Below are 19,329 nucleotides of genomic sequence, written 5' to 3'. Positions count from 1 at the left end.
TGCAATACCTGAACTCAATCTACTGGATGGATTACCAACATTCATGGTTCCCGGACACCAATCTATTGTTTGTTTTGCTCCAGCACCAAACTGGAAGTCACAATGTGTCGCCGTTAAAGGGAAATGTCTCATTAACTATTGGATAGATTGGTATTACATGTTAAAGATACCATGTCTCTCTGAGGATGAATTATGATTGCATCACTTATTCCTCACAGCAGCTGTAATCTGTGGTTTTCACACAAATCTGTGAAAGAAAATAATTATGTCAATAGTTTTAACTTCTAACTGTCCAAATTCTGTCAAACATGATATTCCTACGTACCCCAGCTCTCTGTTTTATGTTTAATGTTAATTTATAATGTATATTATTGCTGCTAATTGTTAATATTCCCATTTGGAGTATGCTGGTTTGCTTTCTTTTCCTTTTAATTTGGCTAATCTGTGTTTTCTGGCATTTTTCCCCCTATGGTACTTTAAACTCTTGATGGTTTTACTACCAAGTATGAGAAGAAGGTCACTGTCGGCTGCTTTCAGTGGACAGAATTGCTGTCGTCCAGTGAGGGAGATGTTTTCAGCCACCACGTAATAAGACCTCCGACTGAGCTCGTGACCCCTGAGGCCAGGAAGGACAGGAAGGACATCGAAGCTTAAGGAAAGTCACTGTAACATGGCAGGAGAAGCCACTCTTGGGCCATCAACGTGGAAAATCCCAATCGATAGGTGTAGGCAGATTTATTGCTCTATCATGAGATTGTGCGAGGCTATTTAATGAACCGCTGATGTCATGAAACGTAAATACACTAATGCTAATGTGCTGCATCTACCTACGTCATCTACAAGGATTAACCTCACTCTCATGCAATACATCAAACAAAGCAATCATGTCATCATAATGATGACTAGATAGTTCTATATTCTGTTTTCAATTGTTTTTAATAATTCAGTCTGATTATATGATTTCATCGTGGCTCTAAACACACTCTGATGTGTTGTTTGTCCCCATGTGCCAGCTACTCTAATCCCCTTAGACTCACCACATGCAGACTGCTCGTTATGTAAAGACGGGGCATTAAAAGAATTGACCAGGCTGTCCTGCATCAGATAGCCGAGGGCAGGGCGGAGGGAGCACGGGGAAGGGTTTCCTGTTCTGTGAGCCGAGGCAGAGGAGCTTGACAGTGAAGGAGTCTGTCATCTGGCCCTGATCTAACGAGGAAGGCCCACCGTGCAACGCTCCACGATGTTCCCAAGGCTCCCAAGACTGACCCCAGGCTACATCAGGCTGCTGCAGGTGAGGGAGAGCAGTTTGTCAAGTTCTCAGAAGACATTCGTAAGACATTAAGTTCCTGTGTCGGGTGTTTAAATGCTTAATATGTGTAAGTCTTAAAGATAAATGACAACATGTGCTCTTGATTTTTGTTCTCGGATGCGTAGTGACACTAAAGCTTCCTCCACCACAGTGTATCAGTGTCCTAAAGCGCTGAGTCAATACAAGCTGCCTGCAGAGGATTATCTGCACCGGGCAGTTTATTTTGATTTAAGACCTTTTAAGGAAAAGGGCAGAAGCACCCCTTAATGTATTGAATTTGAAGACAGGGATGATAAGTGCTTGGAATCCTCTGTTTTTTTGTTTTTTTTTATTTCTCGGTGACCAACCGAAAGTGAAATAACGTAGTTCAAACACCCACTGTGTTAACATTTCTGTATGGATACATACTGTACAGACACAGATTAAGGCATGAGAAGAAGATGAAAAGTAAACTAAAAGTGTTGGTGATTGTGGGAGGCATTTGGTTTTAGCTCACAGAGGATGCTCGCTCCTGTTGTTTACCAAAGACAGTGGAGAAAACCAGGCCGACGACGGTCCATTGCACTGTAAATGGAAATGGGAACTGGGTGAGTGAGCCAAAGGAATGGCTTCTTAACTGCCTGTGACACAGCTCCAGAAGAGACTATGAAGTTTCTATTATTTGCTCCTCTTATGCTCTTTGTAATTGTCAGGGACCCGTGGAGGAAATTGACTGTGTCGCAGAAGAGAACGAGACAGACTGCGATTTGGAAAATGAGAGAAGATGCACTTTAAATCCCAGGCGCTTTAGTGGGGGGGGGGGTGTAACGGTTGAGAGGGGTGGAGGGCTGAGGTGAGCATATTGTGACGCACTCATTTGATGCAGACAGTTGGTCGTTCTCCAGGGCTGTGGTCTTCACAACTAAAATTGATCTCCTTCCATGCATATAACGAGTCATAACTCTGTGGTTATTCCTGGCAAAGTAGTTGTATTGTTTCTGGACTGCTGTGATGAGACAGTTTATTTGACTTTTATGCTCACACCAAACATTCCCTCTTACCACGTTTCACTCTGCACTCTTCTTTCCTTTCAGACCCAGGCCTATCGTAACGTGTCTGCAGCGCCTCCAGCTGAGAGGACCATGCCGGGTATGGCTTTGCTGCTGGGCGCCGTGGGGATCGGGATGTGTGGCTACAGCTCCAGGCAGTTGGCCCTCTACCACCGGCCCTCTGCCCGTGTGCTACAGTGGGTTGGCACGCACACTGAAGCCACCATGGCGGGCACAGCGGCCCATAAGACCCCATTCCTGGATGTAACTCGCCAGGCTAATGCCTGTCACGAGATCCCTCCCCCGTCCTTTGTTGGCCAGAAAGTCCCTCCGAAATAATGTGCGGTTCTAGATTGGATTTAGGTTGGCCAGCAACAGCTGTTGGTTCTCAGAAACTGCACTTTTGCACGTCCAAGCCTGTAGCTATACTGGCCCATCGCACCAGTGTGGCCCCATGTGCTCTCTGAGGATGCGGCAAGAGTGGGTTTCTGACTGACTGAACCTGTATGTTGGCAGGAAGTTGGAAGCGATCTCTAATGATACAGAAACTAGTGCAACGCATATGGAAATCGTTTACATTGTACTAGAGTCTTTAATGCCCTTAGAGGACACTAAGCAGCGTGAATGATTGGATGAGCATGTAATGATGTTGGAACTTTCCAAAAAACTGTTGCTGAATAGGCGTTGAATGAGCTAAAATGTTTAATCAGGAGACATTGTGTGTCTCCTTGAGGCCTGCTGAATTAAGGGTTTGATGCTTGGCAGTGCCCCTGTGTACACAGATGGTTGGCAACCCTCTCCCTGTGCCCCCCTCTGCCCCACCATGCTTCCCCAGGCAGACAGCCATGTGTGAGTGCTTCAGCAGCCCATAACTGCCCATGACTTCAATTGATTTCCTCTGAGGAGGAGGAGCAGTCCATCAAGAAGCCTTGGCACTGGCAGGGACAGCCTGACATCAGCTGTCAATCAGGAGGCAGCGGTAGAAGACACAGATTATGGCTTCCACTACTTTGTCGGCGTGTTTGATCGGGCCAGGGAAAGAACAGCAGAGATAGTCCGAGGAATCAAGACTCTGGGTCACGTTAACACACCAAACATTTGCACAAATACGTCTGACTGGATTGCGACGTCTTATTTACCAGGCTGAGACACTGCAGGTGGCAGGCGGGCAAGAGAGAATCATCAGATCATTCCTCCTGGATTAGCCTGTGGCCTCGGTGGGTATTATGAACTCAGGTGGAAAATCAATCCTGGCACACACTCATTTACCTAATCTGGTATTAGAGAGACAAGCATCCACGAGAGCCAGACACTGCAGACTTGTGCATCCCAACTTTGTGCCCCCCCCCCCAAAACCAGAATTTGTTTACATTCTGGTTTTGGTTTTTCCTTTTGCATTTACAACAAAAACCTGGCATTTAAAGGGGATTTCACACTTAAGCGTGGTTGAGAGCGTGCCTCATGGGTTGCAAACTGTTTGAAATTTACTGATGTGTATACGGATATATAGAAATCCATATCTGATACATTGGTGACACAAATCATAAAAGGGGGTAAGGGAGTTTTACTCGTATTTTTGAAAAGTTGTGAAAAATAAGGATTCAGCCAAACTCTTTTTTTTTGGATTACTCAAAAGCCTTTTTTTCCCTGTTTGCTTAATTGGACCAGCTGTTATTTGTGGCACTTTGGGAGTTTTCAAAACCCTGGGAGTGGTAATCCAGAACACCAGTGCAGTAGGTCGCTGACAGAACTGTCATAATCCACTCAGCAGATGGAGCTAATGGCTCCAACTGTCATCATGGCACAAATAACAGGACACTGTTATGTGTCCCGACCCCTGATGAAAGAGTAGTTTTTAAACATTTTCTTTAATCAATAACAGATTCAGATACATGCACGATTCTGCTTTGAAAGAATATCACATGCTGATGCATTTTCCTTTCAAGTTCATGCACTGCACTCCTGTGAGTATGGAATCAATGTAGGCTTGGGTTGGAGGTTGTGAAAATCCACCTGGCTGGTTTTGATGGATTCTCTCTCTTCTGCAGCGTTGCACAGTGAGCACAGAGCTCTATTGATCTCAGTCGGACTGTGTGAGGTGGAGCCTGTCCGCTCGCTGCGGCCCACTTCCCCATTCACTCAGCGTCGTGCGGGTTCATGAGGCAGAACTGCCAAGACGGCGCACGGGACAAAACCAATATCTGGAAAAAACACGTTCGCCGTCGGTTCACTGTTCATCTGTTTGCTGCGAGCTTCACACATCAGCGCTCAGCCAATACAAGCCTTGATGGACTGCAAACTCCCGAGTGGCAATTACAGGAGAGATTCTTATCTGTTTGGAATATAATTAATATTTAATGGCGAGATGTTAGAAGAGATTTATGAAATAAAAGCATCTGGCACTTCAGTCGCACCCTTGTGTCTCGTTGCTTCTGTGCAGCACATTATGGTGAAGGTTTTTAGTCATCTTAAAGAGAGTGGACTAGTTTCAATCATGTTGTATGTGTAGGTGTTAAAAGTCAATTGGCAATAACTGATGTGGTAATGTAAGCAGACTTATAATGAAAATGTAGTCATGTAAAAAAAGTTGGGAAGCATTGATATTCACTTTAAAGGAGGGAGATCAGGTCTGGAGGAAACCACTGATCTCTTATCTTTACACTTATCTTTACTCTTGTAAAGATAACATGAATCATTGGACTCCAAAACAAATATTTTGATATATATATATATATATATAGCCATAGACTAAAGCTTAAATATTACATTTACAAAAACACTCATCAGGGACTGTATTAGTTACACCTGTAACAACTTCTTGTTCAAGTGGGATTTTCACAAACAATAATCTGATTCAAATGACCCAGGATACATTTTAATCTAGTGAGCACTAAAAGTACTTAAATGACACTTAGTGTCTTAAAGCATTAAATGTCCATGTGACTTGTGTGGACAGGTGTTAGTTTGAAATGTGTTCCTTTCATTGCTTTCATAGACGGCGTAAAATGCTAAAATGCTCATTTTCTGTACTTTAAATGATGAATGATATACTGTACTTTTTCGTTAACGATTGCCTCATTTTTCGCAGATTTTAGAGGCTTTGCATAGGGTCCCCCACTGATGCCTTTTTTTGTTTTATAAAAGAAGAATACTTCAATTTGCCATGTATTGTTTTACCTTAATATATTCTGATTTTTTTTATCATATGGGGTAAAATGTTCTAGGGTTAATCAGCATCATTGACAATGGTTTGAATAAAGCTGGGCATTTGTTTACATTTAAAAAAAAAGTTACGTACTACAGCTTTAAGTGAAGAGAGCCCTCACCGTCATGGAGGCAACAGGTTTTCTCTGACACAGCCTAACTGCGCCCTCTAGTGGACTCATCCAGCAGCCGTCACTCACTCACTCACTCTTATTAGGGAGTTTTATGATTTCACCTCCGTTTGATATGCGCTTCAAACCCGGACTCTGTGTTCGTAGCGGCGCTTATCTGCGACTTTACTGCGTGTTCTAATCCATAAAATGGTGCGTCAGTTCAACTTTGCACGGAGGACGCTGAACGTCGCTGGCAGTCGTTCCGTCTGTTCCTCCGCGTCAGTGAGGAAGACGCTGAAGACGCAGCAGAGCAGTGCGCTCGGCTGAGCAGCAGCGCCGGAGGAAGCCGAAGCGTGGAGGAGAAGAAGACTTCACGGAAAACTTTCAACGGGAGCCTTTTTTGTCCACTTTTAACGGTTTGTATATGAAAACATGAACTTATATGAGTACGTAAGTGCGCGTGTTAGCTTGGCCTTGTGGGCGAAAAGGTGTTTCACTTTTCCAAGCACGTTTGTGTGTGTGTGTGTGTGTGTTTTTCCTGCTGTGGTTTTTGTTGTTGTAAAGGTCGTGATTTCAAGTTTTCAACGCCTTTATCGTCAGAGTTCAAAGTGTCGGCTGTGTCGTATTGATTTGTGATAACGTGGACTTGTTGTGTTGTTTTGAGGACTCGCTCTCTTTCTAAATGTGCTGCTTTTTGGCTTCTGTGTTCATGTAAGTTCATTTTTTTAGATGTAATCTGAATTTTTAATTACTCTTCGTTTGACACATTATGTGGCCAGTGTTATGTTATGTGTTATGTGGTCGTGTGATGTTATTGTTGTTGTTGTCCACTTACATGATCCTGCTGTTAACTGACACTGTTGACTAAATCTCACATGTTTTAAGGGATTTCTATTTCATTTCTTTGGGAAATTAAGGATGAATAAGTAAAATAAGTCAACTCCGTGAACTGTAGTGTTTCTGTTCTGGGTCACTGAAGTACAGTATTTCTCTGCTGGGAAACAGTGCATGTATGTAAGTACATGACTTGAGTCTTACTGGATGTCCTGTGTGTGTCTTTGTTGAGGTCTTTGTGGGGACATTTTATGGCTTTTTCAGGGTTAAGACCTGGTTTTAGGATTAGAATTGAATGGGTTAGGGTAAGGGCTAAGGTTAGGTGGATAAGGTAAGGCTAAGGGGCTGGGGAATACATGTCATGTATGTGTCCTGTCTAAGATATAAAAACAAGTTTATGTGTGTGTGTGTGTGTCACTTCCACAGTGCCACTTTGGTGTGAGCCCAAGTGAAGAAGCCAAAAACACCTGCAGGGCCAACGCATCTGTGGCCTGAACAACCAGAACTGCAGTATGGGGAACTTTTCCACCAAGGACAGCCATGGACCCACTGGTACCCACACACACACACACACACACGTTCTTGCACATTATTCTTATACTCCTAGAGACACTCAGACACAATACATTCCCAGTCCCTTTACCCTCACCTTAACCCTTAGTGCTCACACCTCATGGATCTGTGCCACAGGTGCACCCATGGCAAACTGCTGTGACAATAATACACAACTCCTTATATGGACACTCCTGGGTGTGTGTGTGTTATAGGTCACCTATTCAGGATTTTAAAAAATGCGTTGTTGTTTTTTTGTATTCTATTGTGTTGTTGAGTCAAAGTTATGATTCATTTTATACCACACTTATATAACCACTTATATCACATTTTTAGCAGTGATTTAAAGTAGCCATAATTAGTCATAGGTCCCAAAAATAGACATTTTTTCTGTATATAAGGATACACTGCCCATTCTTATACCCTCTGTATATACTGTATTGACTGCCTAACCATAACCCTGAAGGTAAATTTACCCCAAACCTTATTATAACCCTAAAACCGAGTCATAAGCGATCCTTTTAAGGTGTGACAGAATGTGAGGACCAGCCAAGTTGTTCTCACTTTCACGGAATGTCCTCACCTCTCTTCTCCTTTGAACCTTATTTTCATCCGTTTGTCTCAGGAAAAAAAAATAAAATAAAACTTTGACACGACACATAGAAAGCTCACTCACTCACTCACTCACTCACTTTATCTCCGACGGACTCGTGTTTCTTTGATAATAGAGCCAGCGCACCTCAAGGCTGTGATTTATGTAGCAAATAGAGGAAATAGAGAGCCAATACAGGAGGGTTAAGTGTAGTTCAGTAAAATCCCCCTGAAAAGAGAGGAGGTGGATAAGGGGTAATCAGGAAATCCAAGGCCACAAAAGGAGAAGCAAGCGGAAAGACTATGTATGCGTGTGTGTGTGTGTGTGTGCGTGTGCATGCTGGGTCGCAGACAAAATCCTGGCAGTCTTCTTGTGTGTTGCTCAGTGAGTGGTCATTCTCCTCGCGTCCCTGTGTGATTCGTTCTGGCCCAGCCGGGCCAGCTGTGATGAATCGGCAGAATTCCCCGGCTCAGCACAAGGGCAGCGGATTAATCATGGGAAGCCTAATGCTTTCTGACATACCCACACACACACACATAAACTCATTCAGTCAATCGTACCACCCCTGATTGGATAAGCACGTACGTTTGGAATGAAGACACTAAAATCAGTGGAGGCAGGATGATGTGTATAGACAATCCTGTCGTTCCTCTCCTCTGATTGGCCAGGTGGTGCATAACTTTCCACATGTTTGACTGCTGCTCTTACATCACTTCAGAAAAAAAGAAAGAAAAGTACATTCATTTTGCTGGCAATGAGGCTTTTGTCCAAACAAGGTGAAGGAGGAGAAGACGAGAAAGAGACATATCGCCCAGCAGTCGCCTCCGAGGCTGTTCGTTTGGAAAGGAACGCGGAGCGAAAACATAAAAAAATCCTACGTGTTTTTGTGTCTGGGTCAAGTTTGGAAATGAACTTGTTGCCCACTGCTGGAACGTTTGCCCTCCGCATGACTGTGTGTGTGTGTGTGTCCTAAGATCGGAGAGTGCATCAACATTGTGAATGAGCAGTCCGAGAGGAATGTTTCTATTAAAGTGTCGTCAGGGACATGCTCTGGATGTTTGCCGGCCAGTGAGAGAATTGTCAACATTCTGGATTACTGACCACGAAACACATCATTCTCCCTGTGATTCAATCTTTTTTCCTTTGTTTTCAACAATTACTCGGAGCTTTCATGTCCCCCCCACCCTTTATAAAAGTGTGAATTTCATCTTCTACAAGTGACTGGAAACCTAAAACAAAGACAACAGAATCTTCAGAGGAGGAAGCATCCTCTCTCCAATTTGAAGTTGAACTTTTGAAATGAAAAAGCAAGACAAATACTGTGCAGAGGAGATTTTTCCTATTTTGTCTGAGTGTAATGTTTTTTCTTTTCTTCAGGCACCCATGGGGACAGCTTCCACACGCCTCCCGCCACTCCACAAAGTGGCATGCCTCCTTTCATCCCTCAGCTCACCACACCTCTGTCTTCCCTTGCTGCCCCGGTGTCACCTCCACCGCCAATCCCCGTCCAGATCCCATCAACTGTGAAGACACCACAGCCCACCACCACAATAACAACAACAACAACCATCACTGCTTCTTCCAGTCCTGACCAAAGGCCTCATGCATCAGTCGGCTCAAGCAGCTCGACCACCGGCCTCAGCATCAGTCCGGTGCATAGCAAGCCAGGAGCAACTGTGGTAAAAGGAGCACCAGCTTTGGGGAGAAATGGCGGTCCTCCCACCTCTTCTCCTCGGACACCAGGCTCCAAAGGGAAAAGTGTACCTCTCAGCCCCTCAAAGAGCCCCTCTTCTCCGTGCAGTGCCTCACCCTTGGCGGGCAGCTCCTCAAGTCAGAGCTGGAGAGAAAGAGACAGTGGTCTGAGTCAATCTTTGTTGCCTGCTCATGAATCCGGGGACAGCCACGCCGAGGAGCTGGGGAGACTGCTGCAGGATTCTAGGACAATACTGGGCATCACTGATGGTACCGCGGATACGGCAGGTGAGAATGACGTTTTCAATGTTTTTATTAAATGGTCATTAAATAAAAGAGCGCAGATCAAATTCCTTTTTTTTTTTCCACGTATTTGATATGCAAGTGATGTCTCATGACCTTTCCGTGTCCTTCCCTCAGAGATCCTGAGGCATTTCCTGACAGAAGTGAAGAATTTGAAGAGTACTTTGGAGGTGAGATGAGCTCACAAGGCTGTTTTTTTTTTTTTAAACATCCTGTTTAACAGAAAACCACTTAAACGAACAGCGTTTATTTCAGAATCAGTTGGAAAAGACAGGCATTACACAAACAAATATGTGAGAACATTGGCATCCAGGAGGTCCAGAGTCCCATTTCCCCTGGTGGAGTTGTCCACAATGGTGTGAGAATGAGGAGAGTCACCTTAGATCATGAAGTAGGCTCTGTGTTGCCGTTTATAAAAAATTGGGATTTGTGAACAGTCAGTTGATCGGTTACTGGGCTGTAGAAACACCAATGGTTATTATGGGAAGTATCTTCAGTTGCCTGCATCTACATGAAACACATAACTCGGTGCTCGAGGTAGTTACTGACGATTCTTCACCGGTGTCATAATAACTGGGATCCTTACTCTGGATCCCAGTTCAGTGGTTGCTTCCTCCCCCCGGGCTGTGTTAAAAACATTAATTTTCCACAAACAAAAGTAAAAACATGCACAGTGTGTGTGTGGTAGCCGTTTGAATCTGGGCGGTTTCCACCGCGATCTGATCTACAAGTATTTACTTAATCGTTTTCTTTCCCCTCCGAAGTTTCCATTTCAAGGTTCATCTTGTATCTCCCACTAAAATGCACCTTTCCTATCTGCTTCTGTCTTTCCTCCCCCCCCCCCCGCCCCCAAAAAAGAGTGAAGTGGATAAATATAGCAATGTAAACAGGAAGTCACACACTCGCACATATAAGCCACTGTTGAAGATGGTACAAAAACATTCCCAACAGCTCTGGAATTGGCCTGTTTGACCCTCGGGGAGTTCCAGTTTTGATAATGTAGGTCTTCCTGTGCTCTGCCGCTCCTGCAAAGCCCAAAGGAAAACATTTGAGATCTTCCTCTGTTCAAGTTTGTTGTTGCTGGATTGATCAGAAACTGCAGCATGCACAGTCTACTTCTGTAACCCTGCAGATCAACTGAGCCAAATGGGCAATATCCCCGAGTGCAGTAGTTTGTTTTTATTTATTAAGTATATATACACGTTTTATGTCTTTTCAGCATTTAATCTACATGCATTTCTATTTTTAACTGATTCTTGGAGGGAGAGTTTAATCCAGGCCAGTTATTCCCACACCAAGAATTGTCTGAAATGTTGTAAAGTCAGGGAAACACTGGACTAGACGACGACTACATTTTGTTCACTTGATGTTATTCCCTGGCTGTTTGGGACCGTTTGATGACTTTGTCCCACACCTAATGCTGGATTACCCATGTGCTTTAAGAACGGAGAAGAAGAGGAAGAAAAAGGAAAGTACTTCAGGCCAAATGCTTAGGCGTTTCAGACTCTTATGAGGATGGTGATATTCTGTGTAATTTCCTGTCCGTCATAGGCTCCAATTCCTGACCCTCCCTTTTGAGAATTGTAGCCAGAGGCTCCCGGCTTCCTCCCGATCTGCCACATATTACAACAGCTGGTGTATCATCTACAGTAGATCTCATTCAAAAGCATCACTTTATGAAGTCTCTTATTTCTTTTCATGTATGAGAATTTATGTTATTATTCTTCTTATTATTAGCTGAATTATCACGTTCCCTCACGTCTTTCCTTCTCCTCTCGCCTTCACTTTCCCACATCTCTGTAATGACGTAGAAATAGGAGTCTTGCACAGACCAGTCAAACCTCACAGAGACTGCGGTGTATCGCTGATGCGGAGCCATGTGTTGAGAACCGGGGGGAATCCAACAATGTGTTTACATGGACCCTCCGTAGAGCAATAACCTAGCTCCTGTCCTTGGAACCCTTTTTTTTGGTGTTGTTTTTTTTTGTGTGGAGAGCCAGAGAAAGGGGAGTGCAGCACGGACTGTGGAGGAGGGGGTTCACATTCGGCTGTTCAGGAGACAAAACTTGTTTTGTCTTTTGTGCTGTGTGGGTTCGGGGTGGGGGGAGTACTGCAGCGGCCGGCCCTGTGTGTGTGTGTGTGTGTGTGTGTGCTACACGTGAGACAGGAGACTCACAAACACATACAGATGCAATGAAAGAGTTCTTGGCAAGCAGGACAATCGGTTGAAGCTTTGTGGAGACGTGGGGAAGCTGCTGCCCGCCTTCACGCTGCTTCCCTTGCTGTGCCTCTCTGCCTTTTCTTCAGTCCCTCATTCTTTCTCCATTAGAGAGCTGACCGCTCCTTCCTGAGCACAAGAGCTCAAAACAATTACCCTACAACTTTAGCTGCTCTGTTCCCACTCCATCTCCTCCCTCTATCTTCCCATCACCCCATCCCTATCTCACTCCCCCCTCCCTTTCCTTGTCTGTTCTTCCACCTCCCTCCATCTTTGTATCTGACTCTAACTTTCTCAGGTTTTTTTCCCCTCCTTTAGCTCCTTTTTTCCTTGACCTCTTGTAATTTTCCAACAGTTTTCCATGTTTCCAGCCTGAGCTGTCCTCCCCAAATGCTCTTGCCTGTCCGTCTCTGTCTGTCCAACAACAGCCATAGTGTACTGTACAAAAAGAAAGACGCGTGATTACCCAGAAGGATGTTATCCAGTGAACCATCTGTCTGTGCTTATGTGTGCACCACCAGTCTTCAATTGTCTTAACCGACAAAAATGAAAACACTCTCATTCACGACGGAGCAGTGGGTGGCACACGTCAGATCTGTGCTCCCTCGTGGACGTGCAGTCAACCTCACAGGGCCGCGGTGGAATCAGTTCCAGGTGAACGCTGCAGACGTTTTCCAGGAATTAACTCCGAATGTTCTCAGAATCAGAAAGATTCTGAATCTAGAGATCATCGAGGCCGGTCATGTGCAGAATAGAGTCTGATCTGGAGGGAGGGAGCGTTTGTTTGAACTGTATCGCTCCTTACTTTTAACGTCTTAGGACATTTAGAGGATCTCCCAACTTATTTTTAACTGGGAACTCTGTCAATTCTGTACTGTACCATGTGCACAATATTGTATTCAACCATTGTTGAATGCACACCACAAGCTGTGGAAAGCCGGATAGAGGAGTCTTCATTACAGAGTTGGGACGTTTCCCCAAGTATGTGAGAATTAGAAAGACTGGGTGTGGAGGTGGACTAGGGACAGATGGTTGGAACACACACTCGCACACACACACACACAGGTTCGTGCAGCTATCCTTTTAAGGACTCTTCTGCATTGTCTTCCATTCATTTAGACCATAACCGGTTAATGTCTAACCCAACCATAATTCAAATCCTAGGCCTAAATGTAACCAGCTCCTCAGAAACGAGCTTCCTTCTCATTAGGAGCAGGTTTTGGTCTCCATGACGACCCACTAGGTCAGTGTTAATGCCAGGAAAGGCCTCAGAGAGGTAGCAAATACTAGCACACACAGTCTCCAAGTGTGCTGTTGGACAATTTCCAGGAACATCAGATGTGCATCAGCAGGCAGCATTTGTATATATACAGTGTGTCTATGTGTGTGTGTGTGTGTGTGTGTGCACATTCAAATGGTGGACACCACATCTGGTCTTGCAGTGGAGCACCGGGTCGCGTCTTCAGGGACCGAACAAGCGTGTGCGTCTCAAGACTGACAGTCCCCACACCCTTATCTCAGTGCGCCCCTTCCTGTTTCCTTGTAAGACATGCTCCAGTTGGAGCCTTCCACACTCAGATAGCAAAGACATGATCCCCCATGTTACCGCCAGTGTGTGTGTGTGTGTGTTTTAGAATCATCACTCACTATAACAGAAGAACAAGAACACACAGAGACCGCTCTCATAGCTGCTTTTTTCACTCTGCCAGGGAGAGCGTTCCAATTTACCCCGAATGTGCTTGAGAAAACTTCACAATGTGGTTTGATGCTGCGGTGAAAGAACAAGGGAGGTGGATGTGTGGGAGAGAGAGAGGGGGAAATATGATATATATATATGTGTGGGTGTGTGTGTGTATCCAGTGTAATCGGGTCCAGCTGTGGTCTTAAGTCGCTGGTCAGATGAGGGAAAGACTTGGCTGAGACACTGTGTCCTCCTCCACATTTCTGTCCATTCTTCATCTAATCACCTCCCTGCTTCACAATAGTCCTTCACATCACTCCTCCCTCTTTCTTTCATTCTTTTTTAACAATTGTGTTGCTTCACTTTCTTAACTCTTGGCTTCATTGAGTCTGTGTGTGTGTGTGTGTGTGTGTGTGTGAGTCTTTTGATGTCTGGGGTAATGTTTTTGCACGCCTGAGGCGATAATACTCTGGAAGGATGAAAACTGCATTTTCATCTTGAAACTTATCGGTTTCAGAGTTACGTTCAGTGTAGCTCGTTTTTAATGGAAGACAATAACAGTTTCACAACGCCTAAACACAGTTTCTCCGTCTGTGTTCAGACTTGTTGGGTCATTTTGTCACGTATTCAATTTTAATTTATTATTTTATACAACAGGAGCAAAACCTTTTCAACTCACAGTACACCTTTCAATAGAAATGACTTCCCAGTGCCATTCCTGCACTTGTTGAGGCCTGCCACTCACTTTAGTTCAACTCGTAGTTTCCTCACAAGGACCAAAATGGATATTTAATTGTTTATTTTCACAACAGTGTTTGCTATGGCAAACAGACCCAGGTTCTGTTTGAAATTGCCTACTCTTGGAGAGGTGTAAGACATCAGGAACTAATACTAGCTCGATGAAGTAACGTGTAAAAGCCTTCTGGGACCCTAGTCCTGTACGTACCTGTATGTGTACGCTTGGTGTTGAGGTTCTGAAACCGCAACTTCACAAACTTCACTCGCAACTTTGACTTTTTTCCTCTAAATGGGAACATAATTTAAAAAAAACCTGAGTTGAAACTCGTAAATGAGACCATTAACTCCTCAGGAAAATGTTTTCTGACGTAAATTAACTGAGAAGTAGGCTAATTGTCCCATAGACCCTCATCCAAACAGTCCTTTTTTGCAACCAGTGGAGTTGCCGCCTTGTGGCTATTCAGTATATTCTTACTTCCTGATTAGCTTAAGCCTGTAAACTGCATATATACCTCCACTTTTTACATAATGGTCTATGGTGAATGTGTGAGCCTCATCTGTCTTCAAAGAAAGACAAATATTTGTGTTCCCATAAAGAATCTTATATCAGTTTGAACAACAACAGCATTCAACATGTTTTTCTCCCTCCAGACAGAGCGCGCAGAGTGGCTGCAGTTCCAGGCTGACCTCCAGGTGGCAGTGGCCGTGGCGGACCGCTTGAGAGCTGAGACGGAGGAGGAGATGACGGCTCTCCGAGTGGTGCACAAGGACGTGGAGCGGGAGCTGGCAGCCGCCCATCAGAGGCAGAAGGAGACCGACGTGCAACTGGTCACGCTGAGCGGCGAGTTAAAGGAGAGCAGGCAGAGGCTGGCCACTCTTAACCCAGCTCTAGGTAAAACCGTCCCCCAGGACGTGTCATGTCTGGAAGCAGAGACGCCCAGCACGGAACCAACCAACACCTCTGAGAGTAAGGAAGGCACCCAGGGGGGCACGGAAGGCGCTGTGCACAGGTTGGGACGAGAAGGGCCGGAAAGGGGCTGCGAGAATGACGCGACAAAGAACGGTGTGAGCGAGGAGGCGAGATCGGGCGGCAGGGGCGTGGCCAAGCGGTACCTGAGAAATGTGACCAATGAGCAGAGGAGTGTGGGAGATGAGGCGCGGTCCACGGAGACGAGACGGACGGTGACCACAGAGAGATCGAGGTGAGACGTTGTCTTTGACCAGTGGCGGTTGCTTGTTTTTGAAACACAGGAAGTTATTTAGACATTTAATTTTATACATAAATATTTTTCTAAATCACACAGGACTGAGGTAGAAAAGGCTGTCAATCAAAAACTGGTCCACCTTTCAGACAGTTCCTCCAATCATCATGCAGTGAAAAAAAAGCCTATTCTGTGCCATCCCATAGAGAACAGTTGGCGCTGAGCTTTAAGTTTTAATGCAGAGGCAGACGGGCACATATTTAATGACATTTTAGAGGAAGCTGAGCTTCTCTTGCTGTCTCAGAGCAATCTGTCTTTGACCCTTTTTTTGGGAGCACTTCTGCAATAACTGATTTTATGACATGATTTTAGCTGGTGGCTCCTCATTGTTGTTGTTCAGATATTTTAAAAACAAAACCCATTTCCTGTCTTAAACATATTTCTGTCTAAAAAAATGGGTAGCAGTTACCAAATGGGACTGTGATTATGGCTTCTTTTGAATGTGTTTCCCCTTCACAAAAGCCAACAGTTTAATTTATGACTGGAGCCGAGTGGAGCGGCGGTCGTAGAAAATGCCATCCAAACAGTTGGGTTTGGTTTATCGCGTGTGTGTGTTCTCTCTCCGCTGCAGAAGCCTGTCCAGATTACCTGCCACATCCGACTTCCTCACCGTGCCGAATGGAACGTCCCCGTCCAACACTGCCGCAACAGATGTGCACACAAACATGGTGAGATTCTTCATTTTAAGGCGGGTTCTGCAGCAGAGTTTGGCTGCGTCTGGGAAACCCATGTGCACTTTATCGCTGCTTTGTTGTGTGTATCGATTTTGACCTAATTTACGTTTTTTTTTTAAGAACGTGGGGCAACTACGAGGCCGAAAAGGTCCGGAATGGCAAGAAAGCAAGCCAAGCACTGACATAGGTGTGTGTACAGTGTGTCACAGTATGTGTGTGTGTGTCTGTGGTATAGCTGCACTTTTTTATTTTTATCATAAAACTGTCAAACCTTAAATCTTCTTTAATTATTATTTGTGTGCAAAACGCACAATATAGCAGAAAATCATCTTTGCGGCTCGGCATTTTAACTTTATTCAGTGATTCTCTGTCATTGTTGTGTTTTGCTGCCCATTGTACCGCCCCCAAGTGGCCAGAAAATGAACTAGTACACCTACACACCTTAACATGCAGTCATACATTATTATTCTCCGTGCACTGCTTTTGGTGATTGTTGCATTTGGTGAATTGGTCGAATTGTTACTCGTCTTTGCAGGAAAACGTGAGGAGACTCTAAACAAGTACAACTCTACCCTCACTGAGTTACCTCCCACTAAGTGAGTACACACACACACACACACACACCTATTTGCATCTCCCTGTGTAAAACAAATTACTCATTTGTCTGCTGAGCTCATAAAGTTCAATGCTAAGACTTGAATCAATGGTGTTTTTCCCCTTTCAATTAATAAGTTTACACCGTAAAGTCCACACGTTTAGTTTGTTCCCTGCAGTGTTGAGATCTTAATCTAAAAGGACCTCGGTGGTTTATGTCCCGTTGTCAGGTCCCAGGATGGTTTCAACATGCTGCTGCGTCGCCATGGAGGCTCCAAAAGAAACTCAATGCTTCGCTGGTGTCAGAGCCGAACCCAAGGCTACAAGGTGATCCTGCACATGATTAAGAGCCTAAGTCTTTTTATGTTTCATATAAAGTTACATTTTATTTAAATAGAACTGGTGCCACGTATAGAAGAAACATTATATTGATGATAATTGACTATTTTCAAAGAAATAAGTCAATCTTTGTCTGGATTATAGGGTTTATTCTATAAAAATCTGATTTCCAGTCTAAACGAGTATGGTAGCTGATGCTGTCCTTTAAAGGCACATTGCGTAAAGATTTGGTAACATTTATTGGTGTACTTTCTTTCTTTATTTTCTTTTAACCTTTATTTAACCTGGCCAAGAAATACAAAACACTCGACAGTTACACATTTACACAGTTCAGCAGAAAACAAATAAAAGAATCCAGGAAATCCAAAAGCCCTTGTTACCAAATTCAGTGCGTGCACACGGAACAGAAAGCAACAAATGATCTGGTTGCATGTTGCAGCTGAGTCTCCTTCAAAGCTAACCCACCTCCTTATACAGATATTAAAGACTCATTCACCTACATTCTTCACACTCTAACCATCCACCACCTTGTTCCCCGATCATTTTGCAGAATATTGACATCACCAACTTCAGCAGCAGCTGGGCCGACGGTCTGGCGTTCTGCGCCGTCTACCACACCTACCTCCCCTCGCACGTCGCCTACAGTAGCCTCGCTCCAGAGAACAAGGTACGAGCTGTGCCTGGACGCTGTCATGTGATCAAGCATGTTCAAATGATTCATTCTTTTTTGTTGTTTTTTGTTTTATAGAAGGACAATCTAAGTCTGGCATTCAAAACAGGAGAGACTGTTGGGATTGCACAAACCCTGGTACGCCTCAATGTTTGTTTTTTGTTTCAAATAATTAATAACAAACACATTTTTCTTCTCACAAATTCATTTTGACGCCTTTGTCCGACACAGACCGTAGAGGAGATGCTGAGAGCCGGCGGTCCCGACTGGCAGAGGGTGCTGAGCTACGTGGAGAGCATGTACCGCCACTTTGAGATGTGACTGCTGCGTCTCAGGTACGGACGAGGACACGTCAGGGGGACGCACCTCCAGTTGTATTCATGATTTAACCTTGAATGCAAACCTCTCCCTGTGGGGAAACTGGAGAAACTGCTCTTCTGTTTGCTCAAAGAAAATGTGTAATACGTTAAAAATATTGTTTCGCTTGGAGCGTTCGGTTCAAGTTATCTAAGAAACGACCGAAATCCATCATCACCAAAGGACAAAAACACTTTTCCATTCATTTTTAATGTGAACTTTACAGACGCTGGCTCAGACAAGGATGGGCTGTATTTTCCCAGCCAAGCAGATGTGTTTGTAATGCTAATCTGGTCAAATAATGCTCAGTATATACTGTCGATATTGGAAGTTTATTGCCGTGGGGTTGAATTATTTCCTTCTGGCTTGTTTGCCGTCGCCGTGCAGCGGCGGTGCGAGGTGAGAAATAAGGTAGCGGTGGTTTATTACCGTCGACGCAGCAGTCGGCACTTCATTGTTTGTTGTTTTCATTTCCACATCCATCAGACGCGGTGAAAGCAGACAGCTCTCCCTCTTAATGCAAAGACTTCTATGTTGTTGCTCTCAATTGACAGGTTATTATCGACTACCTTTTATAGAAAGTCAGAAGATTTAGTTGTGAGGTGCCGAGTATGTCATGACACTGGTGATTCACTGGCAGGAAGTACTTTATGATCACAGTATGTTCCATCTGCCAACATGTTTTGCCTTTTTTAACCTTGTAAATATGCACTTTGTCCACACTTTTTGTCGGGTGACTGGCGACGCTGCAGAACGCTCCTCGCTTTCTATGTTTGCCAATGTTTTTCCAGCACAGGAAATGCAGGTCCTGCGTGAGCGGAATCTACAAAAGTGCCTCCACGTTATCCACATTTTGTGCTCGCGCTGCGCACGTCAGGGTCTGCCGTCGAGCTGCCTCGTCTCACACACGCATTAATGTCTCATTTCATCATCAGTGCTGCGAAACTAAAATACCAGGCGTTGTTATAACACGTTCAGAGCGGAGTTTGTTGCCAAAGTTGTTACGTGCCAAATAACACGGACTAATGTAAAGCATGTTTATATGTAACTAGTGTGGAGATGGAAACCAAAGAAATAAAGTATTAATGTGGAAACGATGATAATAAGAGTATTATTGTGCACATTTGAGTAGGTTTTCCTACTGTTTCTCTTCTGGTTTAAATCTCAAC

At 44.4% G+C, this 19,329-nt stretch overlaps 2 protein-coding genes across 3 annotated transcripts; both read left to right on the top strand.

Annotated features, from left to right (window-relative positions):
• Positions 1–1,088: 1,088 nt before the first annotated feature.
• Positions 1,089–4,964, top strand: zgc:193593 (uncharacterized protein LOC564090 homolog). The gene is made up of 2 exons (XM_058615725.1): positions 1,089–1,291; positions 2,383–4,964. The coding sequence occupies exons 1-2, from the start codon at positions 1,241–1,243 to the stop codon at positions 2,674–2,676; spliced, it is 345 nt and encodes a 114-aa protein (XP_058471708.1). The 5' UTR covers positions 1,089–1,240; the 3' UTR covers positions 2,677–4,964.
• A 774-nt stretch (positions 4,965–5,738) lies between these two features.
• On the top strand, positions 5,739–19,254 carry si:ch211-195o20.7 (cytospin-A). Of its 2 annotated transcripts, none has more exons than XM_058615325.1 (12): positions 5,739–6,070; positions 6,915–7,040; positions 9,010–9,612; positions 9,745–9,797; positions 14,916–15,466; positions 16,098–16,194; positions 16,321–16,387; positions 16,736–16,796; positions 17,025–17,121; positions 17,684–17,800; positions 17,882–17,941; positions 18,035–19,254. In XM_058615325.1, the coding sequence occupies exons 2-12, from the start codon at positions 7,001–7,003 to the stop codon at positions 18,122–18,124; spliced, it is 1,836 nt and encodes a 611-aa protein (XP_058471308.1). In that variant the 5' UTR covers positions 5,739–6,070; positions 6,915–7,000; the 3' UTR covers positions 18,125–19,254. The 2 variants fall into 2 exon arrangements, with proteins under 2 accessions (XP_058471308.1, XP_058471309.1); XM_058615326.1 differs by lacking the exon at positions 5,739–6,070 and adding an exon at positions 6,123–6,365.
• The last annotated feature ends 75 nt before the right edge of the window (positions 19,255–19,329 follow it).

This window comes from Solea solea, chromosome 18 (assembly GCF_958295425.1).
Source record: "Solea solea chromosome 18, fSolSol10.1, whole genome shotgun sequence".
Lineage (NCBI taxonomy): Eukaryota > Metazoa > Chordata > Actinopteri > Pleuronectiformes > Soleidae > Solea > Solea solea.
Note: the sequence above shows the minus strand (reverse complement) of the source record. Positions and strands in the feature narration are given on the sequence as shown.